The 27,973-nt window shown below is 42.3% G+C and overlaps 1 protein-coding gene and 1 pseudogene across 8 annotated transcripts in view; one reads left to right on the top strand and one right to left on the bottom strand.

The window, feature by feature from the left end:
* Positions 1-27,973, top strand: part of CNST (consortin, connexin sorting protein) — a 117,899-nt gene that overhangs the window by 78,698 nt on the left and 11,228 nt on the right. For all 8 annotated transcript variants that reach the window (XM_033199454.1, XM_033199452.1, XM_033199450.1 and 5 more), the window contains 6 exons: positions 2,471-2,501; positions 4,566-4,652; positions 5,412-5,526; positions 14,563-14,584; positions 14,755-14,851; positions 16,658-17,556. In XM_033199454.1, coding sequence (XP_033055345.1) covers positions 2,471-2,501; positions 4,566-4,652; positions 5,412-5,526; positions 14,563-14,584; positions 14,755-14,851; positions 16,658-17,556 — 1,251 coding nt within the window. The remainder of the gene's footprint in view (positions 1-2,470; positions 2,502-4,565; positions 4,653-5,411; positions 5,527-14,562; positions 14,585-14,754; positions 14,852-16,657; positions 17,557-27,973) is intronic.
* On the bottom strand, positions 9,343-13,526 carry LOC117075933 (annotated as a pseudogene).

Genomic DNA, 27,973 nt, shown 5'->3' with positions numbered 1-27,973 from the left:
CGTATTTCTGCAGTGCCAAGAAATCTGGTTACATAATAGTTATGGACCCCATCAAAACTCCTCAAGTAAGAGCTATTTATAAATAACCATGTGCCAATTGTGTGCAGATGCAAAAAGGCAAGAAAAATGGCTTTGAAGGGCCATTTTATTTTAATGGGCAACCTGAAACTCTATCTCATACCATGTATAGAAAGGAAACTGTGTAATGCCATAGATGTTTTCACTGGGAGTTTGTACTTGAAATGTTTTTTTCTTTGTTTTTTTGAGACAGAGTTTCACACTGTCACCCAGGCTGGAGTGCAGTGGCGCAATTTCGCCTCACTGCAACCTCTACCTCCCAGGTTCGAGTGATTCTTCTGCCTCAGCCTCCCAAGTAGCTGGGAATACAGGTGCATGCCACCACACCCAGCTAATTTTCATGTTTTTAGAAGATACAGGGTTTCACCATGTCAGCCAAGTTGATGTCGAACTTCTGACCTCAAGTGATCTGCCTGCTTCAGCTTCAAAGTGCTGGGATTATAGGCATGAGTCGCCATGCCGGGCTCTGTAGTTGCAATGTCATCATTGATTTCAGTTAGGTGTAACGAACGCACTGGTATGCTGGAACCTGCTAGTACTGACATCTGAGAACCATGTTTAGTGACACCCATCACATTGGTAGCTTTACATCGGCCATGGTGGAGTATTGACACCACTGAGATGAGCAAACACTGCAAGCCGGGGCTCTCCCCAACACTCCGGAGACGCCTGTTAAACATCAGCACACTGGCAAACACTGCAAGCCGGGACTCTCCCCAACACTCTGGAGACGCCTGTTAAACATCAGCACACTGCTGGTTACACCATTATATGAAATTCTCATTTTGTAAGCTAAAGAAATGATTGAAGATTGGCAGTTTGACTTGGTTCATACTACTTTTAAAACATATTATTAAAAAAAATAAGCTGGTAAAAGATAACCAGATTCTTAAAAATCAGTTTGTCCCTCGCAAAATCCTTAATATAACATAAATATGGAATCAAACTTTATATTAACTGAAAACTAAACATTTATAGAGATGATTGAGTCAGTCATCTACATTGCTGATGGAAAAAATGTCACATTTGTAGGATTTAAACTAGGCAAGTATTTTCCTTTAAAAGTGTGCTGTTTCCCCTGGGGGATTTGGGAAAAACCATTCCTTTTTATTGCTAGCTTATAGCTTTGACAAGTACTTTATTACTCTTTGCCTTGGCAGTTTACCTGGAAAATGGAGATAGTGATGTATAAAGGTTATACCTTTTTTTTACTAGAGACAATCTGTGGAGACTTTTTTGGTTGTTTTTTTTTTTTTATGAGACGGAGTTTTGCTCTTGTTGCCCAGGCTGGAGTGCAATGGCACGATCTCAGCTCACTGCAACCTCCACCTCCCAGGTTCAAGCGATTCTTCTGCCTCAGCCTCCAGACTAACTGGGATTATAGGCATGAGCCACCACACCCGGCTAATTTTTGTATATTTAATAGAGATAGGGTTTCACCGTGTTGGTCAGGCTGGTCTTGAACCCTTGACCTCAGATGATCCACCCGCCTCGGCCTCCCAAAGTGCTGGGATTACAGGCATCAGCCACCGTGCCCGGCTGGAAACTGTTTTAAAAATACAGAGTTTATGCAATATTTCAGTGAATATTTTTAGTTTTAGTGATCTGTTCATAAATGTCATATCTAAATAAAGATCTAAAAATATCCCAAAGTTTTTAGAATCAAAGAATCTTTAAGTGTAAAGATGTCTTAGAATGAATCTGGTAACTGACAAGCCTGAACTGAGACCAGCTCCTGAGTCTCGGAACTCTTTAGGTATTCTTTACCGTGTTAGGGTTAGGGTACTTTGTACATATTCTAAACAACGTTAATCAACTGTTAGCGCTTGGCCTGGCCTTTTCTTAAATATCAGACCAGACCAAAAAGTCAGTGTCCTGTGATGTCCTCAGCCAGTAGTTTGTGAAATAGGAATGAAATAAATAGGATGTTGAGGTCTCACATGACTTGACATATTTCTCCTTTTTCTTTTTATTTATTTATTTATTTATTTGCTTCACAGCATTTGAAGGGAATATTCCTACTTTTGATTTACAGTAAGCAATCGTTTTTTCATTTGTGTTATGTTTTTGTAAGTCTCTAACATTTTTCTCATTCTTTAGAGTTCTAAACGCTAATGAATCAGGGAAATTTGCTTTGACTTGAAGTAGAGTAGGAAGAATGATGTGTAAACACCAAAGAACGTCTCTGCTTTGCTTGAGATGAGTAACTTAAGAATTGCATCCTGTGCCTACAGTCAGATTTCTTCTGAACTGGTGAATGTAGTTTAAAAAAAGAGTTCTCTTAATTTGATATCAAAAACATTTAGAATTTCAAGATCTTAATTTGTTTCAAATTTGTCTTCTCATCCAAGTGTTAATTTAATTTTCTCTGTTTTTTCTTTGTTTTTAACAGATAGCAGAGTCCTATTTCCAGGAGGAGGACTGTATCCTTTTCTTAATTACAAGAAGAAATTTTTAGAACTCTTAGAGAACCATTCATTTTTTTTATTGAAGTATATTTTACATGTAATGGAATATACAGATCATACAGTTTCAGTGGTTTTGACGGTTGTATGTGCCCACGTAACCACCTCAGAAAGCAACGTGTAGGAAATTTCTGTCACTCCACAAAATTTCCTAGAACCATCAGAAGTTTACCTTCATAAATGGGCCTTAATTTTACTAAAGTAAGTATTTGTATTTATTTTTTGAAGGAAAAGTTGTATTATTTTAATTATTTTTATGTACAGAACACTCAACAGTGTACATTTAACCCAGTTTAGTGGCAAGTTCTTTAGCTTTTGCCTTTTCGAGCTTGGCGACGCAAGCCACAGACTTGGGACCTGGGACACTGCTGCCCCAGTAACGGCAGATCTCATCGTATCTGTCGTCATTGGTTCTGATAGCTTCCACCAGCTCAGCCAGAGCGCCTTTGCCTTCCGAATTCACCTGTGTGACGGTGACAGTGGTACAGGTCTTCCTGTGGACTAGACGGCCCAGTCTTGCCTTCTCCCTGGTAGTGCAGTGAGGGACCCCCATTTTACAACACAGGGCAGGCTAGAAGACAACCAGCTGGAAGAAGGCATTAGCTGAAGGGTGTATTTTGACCAAAAGCGGTAGATTTCAAAGCTAGCTTGGTAGCAAGCGAGAGAGAGAGGACTTCTGAGTGATCATGAAGACAAAAAGCAAAACAGTGAGTTTTTCTCTTCCTTTTTTCTGGGTCAGCATTTAGAGCACTGCCCAGGGGAAGGCAGGCAGTTGGACAGCGTATCCTGACCTGACAAGATGCAGATCTGTGTGACACAAATGTGAAGGCGAAAGCTCACAGGATCATTTACAAAGAAATAGAATCACGTGATAATGAGGGAAATCACTGTGGCAAGTTAATTCAGTGTTTACAAAAGACCCATGTAAGTTTTTGCTCTGTCATTGTTTAGGCCTGTGATCCTTTGGTCTTGCAGGAGAGAAAAGCATTCAGTGGGAAATAGTAAGGATCAAGGTGACTTGAAACAGAAACGCTGGACCAGAGAGTCACACAGTTGCTTGACAGAAAGTAAGGAGAGAAAAAGGAAACATGTAGATTCCAGGATTCCATGTGGTTCTGTTTCCTTAAATTACTTTTGGTTGACTCTGCAAGCAGACATTCCTTGAGCATTATACTTCTTTTAGTTTCTGTTTGCTGATAGTGTGGAATCCAAGTAGCTATTGCATAATATGCCACATTAAAATTTACCTACTTCAAAACCGAGAAACATTACTAGGCTGGGCGAGGTGGCTCACACCTGTAATCCCAGCACTTTGGGAGGCTGAGGCAGGCGGATCCCTTCAGGTCAGGAGTTCAAAACCAGCCTGGCCAACATGGTGAAACCCCATCTTGACTAAAAATACAAAAATTAGCTGGGCATAATGGTGCACGCCTGTAATCCCAGCTACTCTGGAGGCTGAGGCAGGAGAATCACTTGAATCCAGGAGGGGGAGGTTGCAGTAAGCCAAGATCGCACCACTGCACTCCAGCCTGGGTGACAGAGGGATACTCTGTCTCAGAAAAAAAAAAGCTGGACGCAGTGGCTTATGCCTGTAATCCCAGCACTTTGGGAGGCTGAGGCAGGCAGATCAGGAGGTCAGGAGTTCGAGACCAGCCTGGCGAGCATGGTGAAACCCTGTCTCTACTAAAAATACAAACAAATTAGCCAGGCGCAGTGGTGAGCACCTGTAGTTTCAGTTACCTGGGAGGCTGAGGCCGGAGAATCGCTTGAACCCGGGAGATGGAGGTTGTAGTGAGCTGAGATTGCACCACTGCACTCTGGCCTGGGCGACAGAGCAAGACTCCATCTTGAGGGAAAAAAATGAGAAACATTATTTTAGACATGTTTAAATTTAAAAATATTTAGAGTCCTATCATGTTTTAGTAAGCTGCAAATTTCTCAACATCTGTGGGACATTGTTCTTCAAATATGGGAATAATGTAAATAGTCTGGATTTCTCTTTTCCTTAAATGTTCTATTCAGATGAGAAAGCAATGAAATTCATTCAGCTAGAACGATTGTATCATGAGCAATTGCTTGCAAATCTTTCTGCCATTCAAGAACAGTGGGGTAAGTACAGACCAACATGGCATGTGGAATTAGCAGTAATCCAACAAGTCACTGTCTACAGAATTAACATATTTGACCTGGTTTTATAAGTCAGAAAATAGATGTTTCCATAGACAAGTTAATATTGCAAAGAAAATAGCTTTTTTTTTTTTTTTTTTGAGACGGAGTCTCGCTCTGTCCCCCAGGCTGGAGTGCGGTGGCGCGATCTCGGCTCACTGCAAGCTCTGCCTCCCGGGTTTTACACCATTCTCCTGCCTCAGCCTCCCGAGTAGCTGGGACTACAGGCGCATGCCACCGCACCCGGCTAATTTTTTGTATTTTTAGTAGAAACGGGATTTCACCGTGGTCTCGATCTCCTGACCTCGTGATCTGCCCTCCTCGGCCTCCCAAAGTGCTGGGATTACAGGCATGAGCCACTGCGCCCGGCCAAGAAAATAGCATTTTTACCACAAGTCTGTTCTATTGTGAGAAGACTTTTTTCTTTGTATTTTGCTCTTCATATCAATGGCAAGAAAAGAATACTTGCAACTATTTGCATTTTTCCTAATCGCATTTCATGCCTTACTGGCTCATTTCATCTCTACAATGATATTTACTTATACTGAAAAGTAATAAGTTAGCTATTTCTAACTGTTGGGTTGTTAGAGAAGATAATTTTGCGTGCAAATCTTTATGAGTGGTGCTAGTTAACTGTTTTTGTTTTTTTGCTCCTAAATATGTTTTGTAAGAGCCAGTGACTAACAAATACTTTAAATTTAGAAACAAAATGGAAAACTGTGCAACCACAGACAGTCACGCCTCTAAGGAATTCAGAAAAGGGATTTAATGGTGAAGATTTTGAACGGCTTACTAAAATTTGTGCAACACATCAAGAGTAAGTATATCAGAATTTCATTAGAATGAGTTGGAGTAGAATATTGAAGAAGCATTATAGCACTGAGTATCCATTTCTTTGTTTAATGTTTTCAACTGGAGACATTAAGATGGGCATAATATAATTATTGCAAGGCTCTGGTATTGGTTCGAACCCGGGGAACGCGCCAACAGACGACACAAGGCCGTGTGGAGCAACACGCCGTTTTCATGAGCGCCTGGGGGCAGATGGGCTGAGACCTAAAATGGCGTCAGCCCCACGTGAGGACGGGGCAGGGGTTTTACAGTCTCCTGCAAACAGGAAGTGTCCCTGTCTGATGTAACTGCTACGTGGTACGCGGATGGCCTCTCTCTCCATCCGCAGGGGTAGGTGTCTTCCGGCCAGCCCACTTCCTGCGTCTGCTGTCTCACTGACGCACGCTGCTGGCGCAAGTGGCCTTGTGCCTTGGGACGGGGCCTAACTACTTCAAGCATGACATAGGGGGTGGCGTGGGCATCTCGGAAACAAAAGAAAAAACTTAATTTTGGGGATTCTTGAGAGACGGTTGGCATCCACTGTGCCGTTGTAGCAGGAGCATCTTCTGGATCGTCTGGTGGTTTACTGTGGTTTCAACAAGAGTTTTTTTTTTTTTTTTTTGAGACAGAGTCTTTCTCTGTCACCCAGGCTGAAGTGCAGTGGCTGGATCTCAGCTCACTGCAACCTCCGCTTCCCGGGTTCTCGCCATTCTCCCGCCTCAGCCTCCCGAGTAGCTGGGACTACAGGCGCCCGCCACCTCGCCCGGCTAATTTTTTGTATTTTTAGTAGAAACGGGATTTCACCGTGGTCTCGATCTCCTGACCTCGTGATCTGCCCTCCTCGGCCTCCCAAAGTGCTGGGATTACAGGCATGAGCCACTGCGCCCGGCCAAGAAAATAGCATTTTTACCACAAGTCTGTTCTATTGTGAGAAGACTTTTTTCTTTGTATTTTGCTCTTCATATCAATGGCAAGAAAAGAATACTTGCAACTATTTGCATTTTTCCTAATCGCATTTCATGCCTTACTGGCTCATTTCATCTCTACAATGATATTTACTTATACTGAAAAGTAATAAGTTAGCTATTTCTAACTGTTGGGTTGTTAGAGAAGATAATTTTGCGTGCAAATCTTTATGAGTGGTGCTAGTTAACTGTTTTTGTTTTTTTGCTCCTAAATATGTTTTGTAAGAGCCAGTGACTAACAAATACTTTAAATTTAGAAACAAAATGGAAAACTGTGCAACCACAGACAGTCACGCCTCTAAGGAATTCAGAAAAGGGATTTAATGGTGAAGATTTTGAACGGCTTACTAAAATTTGTGCAACACATCAAGAGTAAGTATATCAGAATTTCATTAGAATGAGTTGGAGTAGAATATTGAAGAAGCATTATAGCACTGAGTATCCATTTCTTTGTTTAATGTTTTCAACTGGAGACATTAAGATGGGCATAATATAATTATTGCAAGGCTCTGGTATTGGTTCGAACCCGGGGAACGCGCCAACAGACGACACAAGGCCGTGTGGAGCAACACGCCGTTTTCATGAGCGCCTGGGGGCAGATGGGCTGAGACCTAAAATGGCGTCAGCCCCACGTGAGGACGGGGCAGGGGTTTTACAGTCTCCTGCAAACAGGAAGTGTCCCTGTCTGATGTAACTGCTACGTGGTACGCGGATGGCCTCTCTCTCCATCCGCAGGGGTAGGTGTCTTCCGGCCAGCCCACTTCCTGCGTCTGCTGTCTCACTGACGCACGCTGCTGGCGCAAGTGGCCTTGTGCCTTGGGACGGGGCCTAACTACTTCAAGCATGACATAGGGGGTGGCGTGGGCATCTCGGAAACAAAAGAAAAAACTTAATTTTGGGGATTCTTGAGAGACGGGTTGGCATCCACTGTGCCGTTGTAGCAGGAGCATCTTCTGGATCGTCTGGTGGTTTACTGTGGTTTCAACAAGAGTTTTTTTTTTTTTTTTTTGAGACAGAGTCTTTCTCTGTCACCCAGGCTGAAGTGCAGTGGCTGGATCTCAGCTCACTGCAACCTCCGCTTCCCGGGTTCTCGCCATTCTCCCGCCTCAGCCTCCCGAGTAGCTGGGACTACAGGCGCCCGCCACCTCGCCCGGCTAATTTTTTGTATTTTTAGTAGAGACGGGGTTTCACCGTGTTAGCCAGGATGGTCTCGATCTCCTGACCTCGTGATCCGCCCGTCTCGGCCTCCCAAAGTGCTGGGATTACAGGCTTGAGCCACCGCGCCCGGCCAACAAGAGTTTTAATGGCTTTCATTATCAGTGGGATAACACGGGAGAAACAGGAGGACCCCAGTGGTGAAGATGCCCGTCCCTACCAGCGTTTTACATCCTCCTAAATTGGAGAACCGCCCCCTAGAGGGTTTGCCGGGTCCCATCCCGTCCAGGTTTGGACTGGACCTTGGGCTACTTTTCCGTTGTTTGAGGCGATTTCTAGAACCGCTTTTCAGTTATCGTCTATGTTAAGACAGCAATTGGAGATACTAAAATTACCACAGACCCCACCGTCTTCTGCTAGTAAGTGTCCAGTGCCAGCCTGTGTTGATAAATTGCCACGCACGTTTGGTTTTGTTGTTGCGCGAGCATTTCTAGAGCTCAGGCGCTTCGGTTGGTGATGGTCTCTAGAGCAGCCTGTGGTCTGATTATTCTATTTAGCGTGTATATGGAATGGCCCTGTGAACCATCCTCTGCCCGGGTGGCAGGACTGTAATATTCGATGATCCGTTGCGGAGGCCACTCGTCCTCTTGCCATCTTTGGCTTCCTCTTACCTTTAAGGACTGTTTTTCTCTAGTTATCATACACAGGGACTCTGAGGGTGTTGCCCACCTGCTTTGGAAGTAAAAAGAATCCAGGTTTAATTGTGCCTAAGAAGCAAGTACCTTGCCAGTGATAAGGTAGCCATGAGGAAGCCTGGGTTCCACATATCCAAAGAATCCATCAGGGGCAGTCCATTGTAGGCTGGTGTTCATGGGATTGTCGCACAGTGCACTTAGGCAGGGGTGTGCGGCCTAAGGGTTAGTGGTATTTATACAGTTCCAGGCCTTTGTTGACAAGACACAATTGAGATAGCTTAAGTTAGAAGGAGACCGGGCTCCCAGGGGTAACTTTGGCCACCACTCAGCTGTGGAGGTGTTGACTGTTAGGGTTTGGTGACAGGGGTTTCGCCTACAGCGCAATGGGTTTTATCAGTCCACTTGTGGGATGTTCTCCCTGTCCCTCTTTTTTTTTTTTTTTTTTTTTTTTTTGAGACGGAGTCTCCCTCTGTTGCCCAGGCTGGAGTGCAGTGGCGCGATCTCAGCTCACTGCAAGCTCCGCCTCCTGGGTTCATGCCGTTCTCCTGCCTCAGCCTCCGGAGTAGCTGGGACTACAGGCGCCCACCACCACGCCCGGCTAATTTTTGTATTTTTTAGTAGAGACGGGGTTTCACCGTGTTCGCCAGGATGGTCTTGATCTCCTGACCTCGTGATCCGCCCATCTCGGCCTCCCAGAGTTCTGGGATTACAGGCTTGAGCCACCGCGCCCGGCCCTCACCGTTCCTCTTACTGGGTTGGTAGGTGTCCAGGACTGCGGGCGTTCCTGAGGAGTGAAAGTGAGGCTGGGGTTTTGAAATGCTAGTAATTAAGGGGGATGTCTGTGCCGTGCCATGGCCACTGTTCACTCGTATGAGCTCCCCGGCACACCCAGCGATTGGACACATTCGTGGTGAACCAGATGTGCTTTCCTAGATGTACAGACAGGTTTTTTTCTGGCTTGAGAAGGGATACGTCTGCTCGTAGTTTTTATATAGAGGGATGGAAGTACCACGGGTGATTTTCAGGGGTAGTTGTTGGTTTTGAGGCTTTGACTTTGGCTACAGTCTGTTCTCTCTTTATGTCCTTGAGCACTTGAGTGTTTATTCCCCATTGTCCAATTTTGGTGAAACAACGCCAGTGCTTCCCTTTTGGACGTAGAGCCCTATTACAACTGCCAGATACTCCTAGATTTTTTACTTTATAATAACTCTTTCCTGATTCAACACATTCCTCGACTGAGGTTCCCCAACAGGATCTTTCTGTATGAGTGTGGTGAGTGAAGGACTGTTGATATGAGTGTGCTGAGTGAAGGATTGTCGCATCTTTCCTCCGTGATGGAAAGACTGATAGCACTCACAGCAGCTCTGAAGGGTGTTGTGGACAGCAGGGCGGCTGCTGACGGTATAAGGATCGTGGTGAGGTATGTTCCTGAATGAAGACTAATGGTTGGAAGTGAGGAACAGCATCCGCTTGGGTAGATAATAGGCCATATCTGGAAGCAGGTGTTTAGTCTTCCTTGTGTTTTGGTTTTAAGAAAAAGAAAATGTTTTGGTTAATTTCAGCTTGGTAGGAGAAATTGGCCTGGACAACCACTCAACCACTTATCTGTTCATGTTTTGGAGGAAGAAGTAGCCTTGGGGGTGAATTTGACCCTGGTACGATGGACCCAGTCAGGGAGTCCTTGGACTCTCACTGCTGTTGGCGTGCTGAGTATCACAGTGTAGGGGCCTGTCCACTTTGGTTGTAGCTTTTTGTGAGGGTCGGGTTGGCTGATAAACACGTCTGTGCCTGCAAGACAGTTATGTTGAGAGAACCAGGAGGTGTCGGCAGGGAGAGGCGTGGCCTCATTCGCTGCTTCACGAATGAAAGTCTGTGTCTGGATTAAGGAGGGGAGGTAATTCCCGAGTGGCTCAGAGTCTGGTAAGGGTGGAGGCCCTGAGACAAAAGCTCATCCATACATGGTTCCAAAGGGACTCTAAAAAGTGGGTGCCTTTGGAGTTGCACGAAGTCTCATGAGGGCGAAAGGGAGACTTCTCGTCCACGACTGGCGGGTTTCTAGAGCCAGCTTGGTGAGTTGGGCTTTAAGGACAGAGTTGACCTTTTCAACTTTGCCTGAAGATTGAGGCCTGTAAGGTGTATAGAGAACCCATTTTATTCCTAAGGATGTAGAGACGCCTTGGGTAATTTGGCTGATAAAGGCAGGCCCATTATCGGACTGGATGGATATTGGGAGTCCGAAACGGGGAATTATATGCATGATGAGAGTTTGTATGACGACGTTTGCACCTTCTGAAGTTGTTGGGAATGCTTCTACCCACCCGGAGAAAGTACACACGAAGACTAGAAGGTAGCAGAGCTGTTTGTCAGGCGGCATGTGAGTGAAGTCTACCTGCCAGTCTTGCCCAGGTACCTCACCCTGGGCTTGGTGGTTAGAAAAAGGCAGTGGCCAGAGGGAGCCCTGGGGTGACACTGAGTGGCAGATAGAGCAGGACTGGGTGATCTCTCGAACACGGCTGGAAAGGTGAGGACAAGTGAGAATAGGGTGGAGACGTTGCAAGAGAGATTTGTAGCTGACGTGGAAAGAGTTGTGGAGGCTTTGGAGGATAGGCATTGTTTGAGCGTGAGGAAGAATGAAGCGCCCTTCCTTGATCAAGGTACCACGGTCCTTGCTGTTGGAGGTTCTGGGCCTGGAAGTACTCCTTTTCTTCAGAGGAGTAAGAGGAAAGAACAAGGACAGGCACAGAAACTGGCCTTGACGGTTATGGGGCTCCTTGTTTGGCCACCGGATCTGCTAGCGCATTTCCAGCCGGTACAGGATCATCTGGGGTTTGGGGGCCCCTGCAGTGAATGATGGCAGCTTTCTGCGGGAACCTGGCAGCCTGAAGGAGCTTGCTGATGGGAGAGCCGTTTATGACAGGGGTGTTGTTTGTAGTTTGGAGACCCCATTCTTTCCAGATGGACCAGTGTGAGTGTGCTACGTGGAACGCATAACGAGAATCTGAATAGATGTTAATGTGTTGTCCGGCCGCTAGAGTGAGAGCTCGAGTGAGGGTGCTGAGTTCAGCCTTTTGGGAGGTGGTGCCTAGGGGAGCGGATCGGCTTCACTAGTGTGGGCGGGTGACACTATAGCATAGCCAGCGTGTCGGCGTCCTTGGTGTAGGAAGGAGCTGCCATCTGCAAACCAAGTAAAGGAGGTATCTGGAAGGGGTTGATCTGTGAGGTTTGGAAAAGGTGTAAGAAAGGTTTGAACAGTGTCCACACAGAAGTGTGCAGGGTCTTGGGAGGTAGTGGCTTCAGGTAAGAGCGTGGCCAGATTTAGACGGGAGCTGGTTAGCCCGATGATTTGGGGGGTTTCTGTGAATAGAGCGTACAGTCGGAGGAGCCGTGGGGCAGACATGAGACGTAGTACGCTGCGGTGAGCTAGCACATCTTTGATGTTATGGGTTGAATAAACTGTTAGGTTGGCATGAAGGGATAGTTTTAGACTTTCAGGGGTGAGGACAGCAGCTGCCACCAGTGCTTGGAAACAGGCAAGCCATCCGAGAACTGTGGTTTCGAGCTGTTTAGAGAGATCTGCAACAGTCTGGAGGGCGAGTCCCGTAGACTGGGTTGGAACACGTAGTGCAACTCCACGCCGTTCATTGAGATAGAGGGAGAAAGGTTTGGTGAGTCTGAGACAGTGAGGACGGGGGCTGAGGTGAGAGTCTTCTGGAATAGAGGGAAGGGTTGGGTCATAGGCTGTGCAGGGTTTAAAGGCTCATGGAGAGGGCCTTTAGCAGCTTAGTGTAACGGTTTGGCAAGTAGAGCGAAGGAGGGAACCCAGAGCCTAAAATATCCCACTAGTCCTAGAAAAGAGAGAATTTCTTGCTTAGTTTGCGGAGGTGGGAGGGACTGGAGGAGGGGTATGCGGTCGGTTGTGAGCCCTCGGGTTTGCAGGGTAAGAGCTAGGCCTAGGGAGGTGACTGAGGGGGTGCATATTTGTGCTTTCTTAGGGGAGACCCAATACCCCCCACCGAGCCAGGAAATTTAAAAGAGAGATAGTATGGACGTTGCAGTCTTTTTGAGTGAGGCTACACAGGAGCGTATCATCAACATATTGAAGGAGAATGGACAGTTTTAGGAATAAGGTACAGAGGTTGTGAGCAAGGACCCGGGTTTCAGCACCAGGTGCAAGGCTCTAGTATTGGTTCGAATCCCAAGACTGCACCAACAAACAGCACAAGGCGGTGTGGAGCAACACGCTGTTTTAATGAGCGCCTGGGTGCAGACGGGCTGAGGCCTAAAATGGCATCAGCCCCACGTGAGGACAGGGCCGAGGTTTTATGGTCTCCTGTAAACAGGAGGTGTCCCTGTCTGATGTAACTGCTACGTGGTACCTGGATGGCCTCTCTCTCGATCTTCAGGGGTACATGTCTTCCAACCAGCTCTCTCCCTGCTTCTGTTATCTCACTGACGTGCACTTGTCACACAAGTGGCCTTGGGCTTGGGACTGGGCCTGAGTAAAGAGGAGTTATTCATCCCCCTAGGCTCCCCGGGGAGAATCTTTCATTTCTTAGGTTCCTTTCTCAGTTTTTATTGAGTTTCTTACACTGAAGTCAATAAAAGGTCAACCTTATGTAGGTTCAAAAGATTCTTCTGATTAGATATTTTAAAATATAACTTCTGATTTTGATCTCTTCTTGGTTAAGAGATGAGCAGTTCAGATGGACAGAACTGTGTATTAGGGCTTTTGATTCTACTTGCTAATGTTTGTGTGTTGCAGTAAAAACATGACATTTTTAAGAGTAGTCTGATGCTGGAAAGCTAGTAGAATATAGTATCTAACCAAAATCTTGCAAAAGAAAAACTGCATTTACCAGGTAATTTTCAGTTGCTTGAATTGTATCAAGGAGCTGGATTTTTTAAACTAAATAATAATAATAAATAAGGCACTTACTTTTTTAAAAAAAATCCTTATTCGGAGATCCAAATTTCTGAGGACAAAAGGACACAGTAGTGTTTAAACTAGTGCAAATTTCTGGAATTTAGAACATTAATTCTCCACACAAAGGCTAAAAGACTTTCCATTCTATGGATAACTTTTTCTCGTTTTCTCTCAGAATCAGTGAGAGTAAACTAAAGCTCTGTTTGTTAATAGTGAGGCAGTGCCAGGTAATTGTCACGTAGTTCATGCAGCAGGTAAAGAACTGACTTACAAATATTTATTGAACATGACATCAGCATGGTGTCTTTATGCTTCAAAATTTAGATAATTCCCCCCATATCATTACTCTTAAATTTTTTAATATTTAAAAATATTTTCAAGTTATATATAAAGTGTACAAGCTTGATGAGTTTTTGCATAAACATTTATGTCTATGTGACTACCAGTCTGAGCAAGGTACAAGATACAGAACATTCCAGCCCATCAGAAGGCTCCCTCATGCACCTGCCAACTTCGTACCCACCCCCAATAGTAACCACTGTCTGGACTCTATAGCAATATATTTGCCTGTCCTGTAATTGTATATAAATGGGATCATGCAGAATATAGATTTTTGTGTCTAGATTCTTGCACCCATCAGTATGTCTTGTTCCATGCTGTTGCATGTAACAGTGGCTTGCTCTGTTTTATTGCAGTACAGATTTCTTGGATGACTATGCAGCAATTTATTCATTCTATCATTAGTAAACGTTTGGGATGTTTCTTGTTTTGTGAATATTATGAATAAAGTGGCGATGAGCATTTTTTGTGTGTGCCTTTAATGGATATGTACATTCTGTTATCTTGGGTATTCCCTAACATTTAATAATTATACTTTTTATCTGTTTCCATGGAGAATTCCAACAAAATTATCTTCAACTATGATCTATTTTAGACTAAAATGACATAAACTGAAATTTTTAAAATATGTGTATGTGAAATCGTCTTTATTTATCAGCAAAAGGTTAGCATTCTTTTTTTTTTTTTTCTTTTGGAGTGCAGCGTTGGTAGCTTCTTTGGGGGTTTCCAGTAGTAATTGGCCATCTAAGGAGATTAACACATGATATGGCTGCACTTTGAACTGTGGGAGCCAGTGGTAATGTTTCAGCCGTGGAAATGTTCTGTGCTAATATTAGAATCCAGAGAAGCTGTATTTTTTTATAGCCATTTCAGTGACATTTGTTTGGAAGTGTATTGCTGCTGTAATTTTTTTTTAATTCTTTTTTCTTTCTTTTTGTCTACAGTCCTCTTTTATCCAAACATAAGGTAAGAAATTGTTTCTTTTGAAAATATTTCTAGTAAAAATGTTTTTGTCATATGTCTGTTGTATGGACTATTTTGGAAAATAAAGAAACCTTTCCCAAGTTATTTTCAGCTTCCTAGTTTAACGCAACAGTTTTCCCAAAAGTTGGGTTTTCTCATTTTAAACTTTTTAGATAGCAGCTGTGAAGAAGTCCCAGGAAAGGAAATGCTCTACGCAGTTATTAGTGTCTGAAGATCCAAAGGACAGAGGAGCTGCCGCCAAAGAGTCAGGTATGTTTTAACTTAAGCTAGGGAGCAACGTGAAAGATACCTGCCTTGTCTGATATTTTACAAGTGTTAACCCTGATTTGCTGTGAAGGATCTTTTCTTTTTTTTTTTTTTTTTGCACTTACATTTTTGTACATATACCTCTCCTAGAAAAATAGCAAAACAAGAGTTTTTATATTGTTTAGCTCCACATTTTAGACATCTGGTAGTAGATACCATAAAATCTAAGTTCTTATAAAAACATAAAATTCTTATGTTTTCAGTAGGTGGTTATATATATATCTAACAGAATAAGCAAAGATGGTACAAAATGCTCTGAAATAGAATTGGCGTTGGTACATTCATACATTGTTTTCTGTTTAAAAACCAACAGTTATTGTATGCACTTTACCAGAAATTTGTTCTGTCAATTTAGATATTTAAAACTCTGTATCTTGATAATTCATAGCAATTTAATTTCTCCCCTTTTCTGTTTACTAACATTTGATATACTTTAGTTTGTGTATCTATTTCTAAAGCATTGATGATGATTCCTACCACCTTGTGCCCTTATATCAGAAGATTTTAAGAGGCTTTCTTCTAAATGTTTGGCATGTTGCTCATTATAAAAGCTTTAGAAAATAAAAATAAATAAATATGTTTTAGGGTTTTTTCCCCTTGACATCTAATTTTACTATTAATGTATATTTCCAGGCTTTATGTTCCTGGGCCTGAGAGCCCTGATATTGAAGAGGAAGTGTCAGGTGTTTTGGATGAGTTGCCCTGAAGTGATATGATGATGATGATGATGATGTCATAATTAGCCTTTTGCCCTCCCCCACCTTTTTTTTGAGACAGGGTCTCACACTGTTGCCTAGTCCCAGCTACTCGGGAGACAGAGGCAGGAGAATGGCGTTAACCCGGGAGGCGGAACTTGCAGTGAGCGGCGATGGCGCCACTCACTCCAGCCTGGGGGACAGAGCGAGACTCCGCCTCAAAAAAAAAAAAAAGTTGCAAGTAATTTGCAAACACATTTATTAGTGGTATTATGGTCAAGTTGTAAATTTTAACAGAACCGAGTTTTGTTCCTTTAATCTGAGTAAACCAGACCAATACTACTTTTCCTTGTTTGGTTGTTTTTTACGACAGAGTTTTGCTCTTGTTGCCCAGGCTGGGGTGCGATGGTACGATCTTGGCTCACCGCAACGTCCGCCTCCCGGGTTCAAGCAATTTTCCTGCCTCAGCCTCCTGAGTAGCTGGGATTACAGGCATGTGCCACCACGCCCAGCTAATTTTGTATTTTTAGTAGAGACGGGGTTTCTCCATGTTGGTCAGGCTGGTTTCGAACTCCTGACCTCAGGTGATCCGCCCACCTCAGCCTCCCAAAGTGCTGGGATTACAGGCGTGAACCACAGCGCCCGGCCCAATACACCATATCGTAAATGTGCTGAAAATAATTTTTCTAACTTCATTTTAATGTAAAAGGCTAATATCTTTTTTGTAATTTCTATGTAAAATTTTTATGTAATTTTAATGTAAAAGTTCAGAATATCTTTTAAACCTTTGAAAATGACTTTTTTGATTATAATGAGGACTAAATGATTTAGTCATATTCACATGCTTTTGAATAATCCCTGTTATGTATAAGGATTATTTACTAAATATTTTAGGTATTTCCTCTACCTAAAGACACTATAATGCAACAGATTGAATTTCCATTTGAAAGGATTAGAATATTGTTGTATTACACATATTCATAAGTCCCTTCTTTTCCTTCTCATACAAAGTGTTGTTTTGAATTTTTAACAATTTATTTTTCTTCATCTTTAGAGAGTAAAACTTGTCTCGGCACAGAGCCAAATAAAGACAGCCACCGTACAGAGGAGCCCCTGGGGAGCAGTCCCCGCTGTCATCAGATGGACCGGCAGGCGGATGCCCCAAGCCTTTCGGTAACTGCAGGAGAGGGCCACAGGGAGGAGCTGCTCTGCCGCACTGAAGCCACATTACCGCTCCACACCCAGTCCTCCGAGACAGCAGGGAGCCCGTCTGGGCCAGACTCTTCTGAGGATGCTTGTGAGGATGATAGTCGCTTGCAGCTGGCTCAGACAGAGGCCTGCCAGGATGTGGCCAGAATAGAGGGCATTGCTGAAGACCCTGCGGTGTTTCCTTCCAGCCAGTCAGCGACAGAGACACTGATTTTACCAGGCTGTGACCGTATACCTCCTGCATTGATTTCTGAGGGTAAATATTCACAGGCTCAGAGAAGAGAACTCCGTTTGCCACTTCGGGATGCTTCTGAGGCGTTGCCCACAGACCAACTTGCGAACAATGAATTAAATGAGCTGCAGCAGCCTGATCTTACGGACAGTGATGGAAAATCACCACAGGCGCAGGCTGACTCAGAGGGCTCTGAGAATGTGCTGTGTGGAAATAATCAAATACCTGACCTAGGCACACTGCTTCCAGAGGTGTGTATGGCCCCAGAGGAAAAGGGAGAGAAAGATGAGCAACTCAACAGAGAAACAGAAGACTATTTGAACAGCCTTTTAGAAGGATGTTTAAAAGATACTGAAGATTCCCTTTCCTATGAAGATAACCAAGACGACGACTCTGATCTCCTTCAAGATCTCTCTCCTGAAGAAGCATCCTATAGTCTCCAGGAGAATCTGCCTTCTGATGAGAGCTGTCTTTCTCTTGATGATCTTGCCAAAAGGATAGAGATTGCAGAGGTAAATCAAAGATGAAGTACAGTTAAAAGTAAAATGGCATTTAAAAAACATATATATGTATTAAATATTGCCTTGTTTTTGTAAGTTTTCTCTTGTCTCAAACATGAGGGAAAATTCTGGTTAACATAAGCTTTTAATTAGTAGTAGTTTTTACATTTGTGTATATTGAATAAAATGACTTGTAATCATTATAATGTTCATACTACAAGATGTTCTATTGCATGCCTCCAGCTAGAGTGAGCCTTATTGTATATATCCATTTTTTATAGTCCTGACTGATATGTGGCAGTTCCAGAAATTGGAATCAAGACAAGAATAGTCACATTCTAATAAGGAAGTCTCATTTTTCTTCTCATACATCTAGCAGATAAAATATGATATGTACTTACTGTTTCCTCCTCTTGTTAATATATTTTTAAAATCTTTTAAAACAGTCTAAAGAATGGATGGAACATTTTAAAATGTAAGAGATACTAGATTAATTTTTAACCTTATATTAAGTTGAAAAAAAAGATTAAGGAAAAATGACCATTTTTCATTGTTTGATAATACGAAAAAAAGTTTGGAAAAAGAAAAGATAAAAGCCATATCCAAACTACAGCACCCTCACCAAGGCAGCCTGGATGGTAGAGCAGAATTCGATTGCCTTAGTTCCAGTACAATCCCACCCAGTTAGTTAACAGCTTCTTGCAGTTACTTTTTACCTCTGTAAGCCTGTTTACTTCTCTGAAAGTTTGGATACGAGCTGCCTTTCCTTTTCTTCACCATTTTTCCCCCCAAGTTCACTTTTAAGTCCCATTTCTACTCATCGTATTCTGAATCAGCATTATCATTGAAAAAAAAAAAAATTAAGGGGGAAAATGAAAAAGTAACAAAGCCAAAGTAGACAATAAAATATATGTGAAAATAGAAGACTGTGAAAAGCTTTCTAAGGTAATTATAACTGTTATATTACTAGCTTCCTTTATTGCCATCTATAGTCAATTCTCTATAAACAATGGCTTTTCTTTTTAATTTTTTTCTTGCCAAAATTAGAATAGTAAAGCACTTGGCTTACTGTTCATTCTCTTATTTTAACCAGACAGCTTGGTTGTCATTTGTGGTTAATTCTCTACAGACTATTGTTTGTTTTTTTCTTACTTTTTGCTTAACAAAATTATTTAATATTGCTTAATGGGCACAGAGTTTCCATTTGGGGCAATGAAAAATGTTGGCAATAGATGGTGGTGATGGTGCACGTTTTGATTGTAATGAATGCTACTGAATTGTATATTTACCAAGAGTTAAGGGCAGTTTCATGTGATATATATTTTTCCACAATGTTAAAAATAGTTTTTTAAAAAATTAGGGCTAATGGTAAAGCGCTTAATCCGGTATTCATTCTCCTGTATATTTTAACTAAATCTCTGGTACAGGAAGTTAACAACACAAAGCTTATACCTGTATTCAAATCTTAGCTGTAATGCCAAAAAAGTTACCGTTATCTGCCTTTTTTCATGCCAATAATCAAGTCGACTGTACAGGGAGAACCCCTGTGGTCTGATTTTACCTTTTTAGGTGTAAATTGTGAAGAAGGAGCAGAGTGCTCCTGTTGTCTTGCCCACCTTATAAAACGTTTTCCTCCGTTTCAACGTTTGACTAGTTACACACTGATAATCATATGGCCTTTTTAAAACTGTCTTTCCCCAGTAACTCGTATATGAGGGGATAATAGGAACTTTTGGAATTTCAGTTTTTGCTTCTGCCTGAAAGCTGTTCGACTGGATAAATTTCTGTCGTCTAGTTTGCCAGATATCTCCTCCAGAGCAGTTCTTTGAGTTTTGGTAACCTTTATCTTCAGCCTCCTCCCTACTCAGCTGTGTTGAAGATGCACAAGGGTCTTGTAAGGGATGTATCAAAGGTCTGTAGCATTTCTCCTGTCTATTTCAATCTATTGACACGTATTTCCAAAGCCTACAATTGATCAACATCCTTTTCCCAAATTATTTTTCCCCACATCACTAAGTTTAAAATTGTACTCAACTGAGTCATCCTATTTCTAAGAAATAATAGAATTGTTTATATTGGGGAAAAAATATTTTAAGGTGGCAGATTGTTAAATTAATGTTGTGTATTACAACTAAATGGAATATTCCCTCAGACTCAAAACACAGTATCACTTCTACTGGGTAACAGCTAACAGTGGAAATTAGATGTGTTTAACGTTGTATTTTCTATTAAGTTAATACATAATGGTTTCCTTTCCTAAGGTTATATTGCTCTATTAAGTTAAGCTATTTTAAGAACCCCAAAAGCTACATATGCATGACTTACAAAACTAATTTACTTTCCTATGACAACGCTAAGCAGATTGTTAAACATTTGCTTTCTGAATAGTTACTACCCTCGCTATTCTGAGAAGCATAGTTTAACAAAGTCTGCCTAATTCTGTCAGGAAAGGAGTTCTTAAAGTTTCAATGCTAAAAATCACTAATGCTTAATATTTTCTAATACCTTAAGAATGAGGTTTTGGACTAAGTAAAATATCCAGGCAATTGTGGGTTTGCTTATAAGTGCAAACTTAGGATTTTTATTTTAAAATTTTCTTTTTAATTTTAGATTTGAACATACAACATTTTAATTCAAACTTTTTTTTTTTTTTTTTTTTTGATACAAAGTCTCACTCTGTCGCCCAGGCGGGAGTGCAGCAGCGTGATCTCAGCTCACTGCAACCTCCATCTCCCGGGTTCAAGCAATTCTCGTGCCTCAGTCTGTCGAGTAGCTGGGACTACAGGCGTGCACCACCACGCCCCGCTAATTTTTGTATTTTTAGTAGAGATGGGGTTTCACCATGTTGGCCAGGCTGATCTTCAACTCCTGGCCTCCAGTAATCCACCTGCCTTGGCCTCCCAAAGTGCTGGGATTACAGGCGTCAGCTACCATGCCTGGCCTTCAAACACTTTTTCTGTTTGTGCTTTCAGTAAAATTTTATTAAGAGTCTTCCCTGTGTTTGGTGCTGAGGATACAATGAAAAATCAGATGATGTTCTTGGCCTTTTGGGGGCTCTCCGCTGTCACACTTGGCTGATTTTACTGGAATTGTTTTTAATTTTTTTTATGCTTCCTTCCTTTTGTGATTAGAGGATATAGAACTTGATCTCTTAATAACCAAGTAATTATTAATGGCATTTTTCATGCACTTAGGAACCCCGAGGCAGTGAGCCAGTCCCCTGCACCGCTCCACGCTGCTGTGCGGGTGGTCGTCTGTCCGCTTTCCCAGATCTCCCTATGATTGCTCCCCGTCAGGTTCTCTTACTCCCCCTTTCTACCATTGTGTTTGTGGTAGAACGTGCTGGTTTGTTCTTTTTTTGCCAGCTTTCCCCTTTTCTCTTGTCTGTCTGCTTTCATTTTCTTGCCACTGCTGCGTTGCCCGGCCTTGGCTCCAGTGGACCTTGGTTTTGATCATCATTGCCAGCCCAGTGCAAGCACTTGTTTTGCTGTGTTGCTTTGAACAATTGGATTCATCACATCAAATGAAATAATTTGCACAAAATGTCATAGAGAACTAAAATGTCTATACTATTTATATGGTGACATGTATAAAGGGAACTTGTCTAGGTTTGGAAAGCTTTTTCAAACCCAGCAATTTGCTATGTAAAGTGATAGCTTAATACCTGAAGTATCGCTATTCTTTCTTACGTAAAAAATAGCATGACACATTGTCATCAAAAGTATAGTTTATACTGTATACTGTTTTTGAAAAAGCATCAAGAATTTTATCCTCCTTTCATAGATTTTTAAGAAAAAAAAGTATCACATGTGCAGTGTCAGACAACACATTGGAAAGATTTACTCGTTTATTCTCTCATTCAGTAATTTTTATTGAGTGACTTCTCTGTGAGGGCCGCATTACAGATGCAGTGACTAAAAATACAGGTAAGGATTTTTATGCAGATGAAGCCTGCAACCTAACAGTCATCTGGCACCAAGTGTGTTCTCTTTTTGCTGCATTTGAATATCCCACAGTTTTTGGCAAGGGATGAAATTGCATTGTAATACCCATAATACACCAACGTGGTAGTTTTAATGTCAGAACCCAAACCCCCCCTACTCCGGAGCCTGATCCTGCAAATAAATCACGTGTTTGCTTGGTTCTGGAACCTGGAAGAGTGGCAGTATCTTCTCTTCAAACTCTTCAGCTGTTCCTCATGTAGCCTGAGACTCAGAGGGAGCTCCTAGCATCAAAACTTGAATGCAACGTGCCATACGAACTCAAAGTGGTGGGATGACCCACCGGGTGCACTTTACGAACTCAAAGTGGCAGGATGACCCACCGGGTGCACTCAGCCTCTGTAGACTGTTAGACACGTAGAGATGAGGTAGCTGTTTTCTGAACAAGTGAGGTTGAAATTAAAGTTAACCTATTTTTGAACATAATGAAACCTGTTTTTGAACATAATGAAAGTTAACCTATTTTTGAACATTGAAAATAATCATAGTATGTCATTCGGAGGTCCCCTTGTGAGCAGATTTTAGCAATATGATATGCTGTGTGGAGATTAACCATTCCTTTTTCTTCATTAACATCTACATTTATAATGTGCTTGGCCGGGCGCGGTGGCTCAAGCCTGTAATCCCAGCACTTTGGGAGGCCGAGTCGGGTGGATCACGAGGTCAGGAGATCGAGACCATCCTGGCTAACACGGTGAAACCCCGTCTCTACTAAAAAATACAAAAAACTAGCCGGGCGAGGTGGTGGGCGCCTGTAGTCCCAGCTGCTCGGGAGGCTGAGACAGGAGAATGGCGTGAACCCGGGAGGCGGAGCTTGCAGTGAGCTGAGATCCGGCCACTGCACTCCAGCCCGGGCGACAGAGCGAGACTCCGTCTCAAAAAAAAAAAAAAAAAAAAAAAAAAAATGTGCTTGCAGAGATGTCATATGTTCAGAAAACTATATTAAGTGTTTCAGATTCCAGTGCTTTTGTTTTTAGAAATAATTTCATTATTTTTGAAATCTGAGGAACAGGCCCTGTGTTACTGCTTGGGTCTTTAGAAAGCTTTTCCCCTGGGAGAGAGCCACTCGTGTTCCTTTTCCTCTGTCTAGAGTAGCAACATTCACTTCAATGTTTTCAGACCTGCTTGTATCACACGAAGCAAAACACGGGGGAGGACATAAGGTCACACTGTCTAGTGGGAAGAAAAATGACAACCCAGATGGCTCCTGAGTTTGCCTTCAGAGAGGCTGTCTAATCGAAGCTGTGAGTTTTCTTTCCCGTTGCCTATTAAGGGAGGTAGTTACTTCTTGGCTCGATCACGGGGATCAGGGAAGTTTCTTTATGACTAGCTGCTGTGGGATTCTCTTGCCAAGTGAAGATGGGAGGCTAGCACTAAAGCAGTAGTTGTTCATGAAATCACATTGGTGGCTGCTCTATGGATCCAGAACAAAAGAGGGTCTTAGAAACAGCAGTCATGGTTGTTCTGCCCAGAATGGCTCTTTTGAGAGGAGCAGGGGAAGTCCAGCCTCCTTACGATAGAAGAAATGCAGTCTTCCAATAATGTGAGAGGTTTTAGGAACAATGGTTGGCCCAGAATTTATGTAGATATCTAAAGAACTCCCAAAGGAAAACCCAGGAATTACCTGTTTGCCAAATGGTCTCGTCCTTGCCTTTTGTTTTTATCGTGACCTCTACATTTTCTAATTAATGAATGCTTCTCTTGATTGCCATGTCTCTCGCACAAAGCCCTTTTTCTTTTCCATTTTAATCACTCTTGTAATTTATATTTGTATGGCCTCTTCCTGGATTTTTGCAATAGTTACTTCACAAGTTTCCCTGTTCCTTGTTTCATCTTCTCCCCTCCAAATGGCTCTTACGTTAGCCCTCTATGAACTTGGGGTCTCAAACTGGTACCCAAGGAGCCAGTCAGGTATTAGAAGTCAATGAAATGACTTAGCTGTAGTGATAGGAAGAAGGTTTCCACGCCTTTTCCAGAAGCATTCAGCTTTTTAAAACTCTACAGATTAAACCAACCTCAGCTGAGGGTTCTTGATCGAACACCCAGACTGTGAGTTTAAACTCCTGCTATGAAACCCTTTCTACACCGTTATTCCTTTCCCAAAGCTCTCTTCAGCTGCAGGATAAAGGCTGTACTACTCGACATTCAGGACTCTGTCATCCGGCCCACCTGCCTCTCCAACAGCATCTTCTGACCCGAGGTCTCAGACTATGCTGTAGTCAGACTGGCCGCCTCGCCACCTCCCAGCGACACCCTGCACGATGTCACCTTTGCTCTTTTCCCCCTGCGTATGTCAGCTCCACCCTGAGGCGAGCGGCCTTCTTTCCACAAACCTTTCCTTCTCAGCCCTCAGCACCTAGGTCATGGCTTTTTAGCATGGAGAGTACCAAGCAGTGCCTAGCTCATGGCCAGTACTCAGTAAGTGCTAGCTGATGCCATGATTCCCTGATCACTGGAGTCCAGAAGTTTGTGTCTTTCAAACAATTCCTCAGAACTTCAACTGAGGGCGAGGCTGGAACATCGCTCTTCCCAAAGTCCTGCCTAGCTGTAATCTCCCTCTGTTATCATAAGATGCACACATGCTGTCTTCTACACCAAACTGCAATCCTTAAAGATAGGGATTCTGTTAAATATATCTTTATATTCTCTGCAAAGCTAATACAGTCTGTTGTAAATAACAGCCACTATACACAGTAAGGCTTTTCTTTCTTAGTTCACTTATAAAAATAAATATCCTTTAATAATAGATTTGGTTTTGATTATTTTCAATGAAAAAGCTACATTACGTTTAAGTATTTCCTAGGTGCTATCTATGTGTAAATTGCTTATCTGTATATTTTTTCTTCTTTGGCATATTTATTGAGCACCTGCTTTATTACAGAAACTAGGAAGACAGCGCTGAGCACAGATCAAGTCCCTGCTCTCATAAAGCTTACTTTCTAGAGGGAGAGACACATAATAAATTAACATAAAAACAAAAATATAGTTTTGGATACTGGAAGAACTATTAAAGAATTTCAGCAAGGTGAGGGGATTTAAAGTAACTGAACTGGCAGCTATTTAAACAATTTTCTGGGACTTAAAAATGGGATCATATCTTGACATTCTCTTTTCTCTTTCTATTTTGTACTTATTAAATTGTCCCTTTAAGCAAGCAAAACAAATTACAAAAACATGAGGTAATGACACAAAGATCTTTCATCTAATCTCCTCTTCCCTTATGTCTCTAGATGGACAAATTTGGCCATTAGTTTAAGTATCTCATAAATGAGGTGATGTGTAAGATAAGAATTTTTGCTTGAGTCTTATTTGAAAGTTCTATTAATCTCATTTTTAATTATAATATATAGTATAGCATATGGCATAAAGCAACATTTTAATAGTCATAGAAAATAAGATATTTTCACATTAAGGAACTGGCAAGAGGTTTGGTATCGAGTTTGTTTTCAAACTGTACCAGCTACGGGCACTGTGAGCTTAAGCAGGTTCCTCAGGCTCTTGAAGCTTGGCTGCTTCATCCACAAAGCAGAGCTACGGCTTCTAAAAGAGAGTGGTGAAATTAAATACAATGTATTACGTAAATGTCTTTACATAAAATGTGCACATTTACTAAATTATAGTTGTTATTATGGAACCCAACACTGAAGAAGCAGGCAGAGAATATCACTTGTTTCTGTCGTTAGGAATAGTAGTGGTAAATTTGACATGTGCCACTATAGTGAAATTGCTGGCACTTAAGGTATTTATGATATACTCTAATAGTATGATTTATGAATGTTAATTCTCAAATCAGTTGGAAGCCAACTGTGTGTTCTTGTTCAGAACTGACCAGCCTAGAGCTTCTGAATGGAGTAAAACCTGTATCATTAAAAGAATGTGACTTGGTATCTATTTTCTTCTTTAATTTAGTGAGGAGGCACTTCCAACAGCAGTGTGTCTCTGAATGTTTTCCTTGTCACATTAGGATTTACTATTCCAGAAGAGTTGCAGAATAATTTTGTTTTCACAACTAGTTCATTCTGAAAATGCGATTTAAGATGGTCACTGATATCTGAGGGGAAGTGTGGGAAGAACTATTTATTTGCAAATACAGAAGCCTGGGCCAGATGGAATTTTTTTTAATTCTGCATTTATTCATAGAGCACCACCAGTAGCAATTACATTAATTATAGCTCAGACATTCTTTTTGGTCTCAATAGAAGGGCTTGGCATATTTGTTTGGGTAACAATTTGGCAATTGAAGTAGGAAACTAAATTTAGTTTTAAGGCTTTATTTTTTGAGATTTAAAAATTCTTCACCTTTTAATACTGACACTATAGTTAAAAAAAAAAAAAAAGGAAATATTTTTAAGAATAGTTTGGGGCTGGGCACAGTGGCGCATACCTGTAATCCTGGCACTTTGGGAGGCCAGGCACTTTGGATTGCTTGAGGCCAGGAGTCCGAGACCAGCTTGGGCAACATAGCAAAACCCTGTCTCCACAAAAGAATGCCCAAAAAATTAGCCAGGCATGGTGGCGTGTGACTGTAGTCCCACCTACAAGAGGCTAAGGTGGGAGGATTGCTTGAGCCTAGGAGGTTGAGGCTACAGCAAGCTGTCAGCATGCCACTGCACTCCAGCCTGGGCAACAGAGTGCGACCCTCTCTCCAAAAAACAGACAAAAACAAAACCAAATAATGGTTTGGAGGGAACACATTGCTCTATGCCCTAAGTCGGCAGCCCGATGTGTTTTAGAAACACTTGCCAGTCTTTTGAGTGAGGCCCCGAACCAAGACCATGACTTTGTTTTGTCTTACTTGCCCTTCAAGCATGAAATTAAGGCAAACCCCACCAAACTTGTTTCTTAAGATATTTTAGTTGGACCGCCCTGATGTGGTAAGAAAAACTTGTGTTACAGGTAGGCCTGAATGTACCCAAAACTCTTGCAAAATTAGAAAGGCTACATGCCGTCTGCCACTCCCACCTGAGAGTTCCTCCTTGGCCTGCATCTCTTATGCCTAAGCTTGGCCCACCATCCCTTGTTCTCCATCTGTAGGCTGTAGAACCAGAAGACAGTCACAACAGAAAGACCTAGGGAAGGTCACTGAGCCAGCCTGAAAGGGAATAATGGGAAAGAGCAGACTCCTTCACTGCAGACTCTGGGGCAGGCCCTGCTGAAACAAAAGGGTTTTGGTGGCAGGAAAAAGGCGTGGTTCGATTTTTAGCAAGAAGTAAGGTATTGTGAGGGAGGCGGTGTCAAAATGTTAGCCCATCCCACACAATTGTAATTTCTCTTACTCTGTTTCTCCCATCTTTGGAAAGAGTTTGGAAAAAGTTGCCAGAGTTCATTGCCACCCGTAGTAAATAAGGTGGGGCCACCTGACAAGGTTTGTATCCCTTAGCAGTGTGACTTCCAGAGCCAAACACCACCCTGGATGAGGCCGAGCAGGAGCTAAGGTGGGGACCTCACAGCCGCTGCACGAGGACCAGCTCTAGGTTCAGTTGGCACATTCTGTGCCTTTCCAGATGATTTCAGGAGCTTCTCTTCCTCTGTCAACATGTTTGTTCATATTTGCATTGTCTTTTGATTGATGGCTTATATCTGTTTCTTGAATTTATAGGTGGAGAATTTGTATCATAAAGATATACAATTAACAGTAACACAACTCTGGGGCTCATCTTTAAAACTATTCTTAATAGGATTGTTTTTTCTAAGTCGTTAAAATGGCACCTCGAAAATCGCCATGGCAGGTGAATTCACCATTGCTAAGTGTATGACACTATTTCATGGAGAAAATAGATAGTGAAGGAATCAATAAACTTCCTCCCCCTTTTAAAATTTTTGAAAAAATTTTAGAACAGCCAGATTCAAGATCCTGTCCTTTGTTTACATGTACTAAAAATTAAAAGGATATCAGTGATACATCCTTAGTAGTAATGTATTCATGAAAATTAATTTTTGTTTTCCATCTTTTGCTCTTTACAAACTTATTAAGACTATTTCCCTCAGTTTCAGCAAGGTGCTTGTAAAACCTATTTTCTTTGTTGTTTGAAGGAGTTCTTTAATGGTGATGTTGCTTTCTTTACATATTTGTTTTTTTTTTTTTGTTTTTTTTTTTTGTTTTTTTTTTTTTTTTTTGAGACGGAGTCTTGCTCTGTCACCCAGGCTGGAGTGCAGTGGCCGAATCTCAGCTCACTGCAAGCTCCGCCTCCCGGGTTCATGCCATTCTCCCGCCTCAGCCTCCGGAGTAGCTGGGACTACAGGCGCCTGCCACCTCGCCCGGCTAGTTTTTTGTATTTTTAGTAGAGACGGGGTTTCACCGTGTTAGCCAGGATGGTCTCGATCTCCTGACCTCGTGATCCACCCGTCTCGGCCTCCCAAAGTGCTGGGATTACAGGCTTGAGCCACCGCGCCCGGCTCTTTACATGTTTGTACTTACCATTTCAAGG

The sequence above is a fragment of the Trachypithecus francoisi genome, unplaced genomic scaffold (assembly GCF_009764315.1).
Source record: "Trachypithecus francoisi isolate TF-2019V2 unplaced genomic scaffold, Tfra_2.0 Lachesis_group5, whole genome shotgun sequence".
NCBI classification, from domain to species: Eukaryota; Metazoa; Chordata; class Mammalia; order Primates; family Cercopithecidae; genus Trachypithecus; species Trachypithecus francoisi.
The sequence above is the reverse complement of the archived record's forward strand: the minus strand, read 5'-3'. Positions and strand labels throughout refer to the sequence as shown.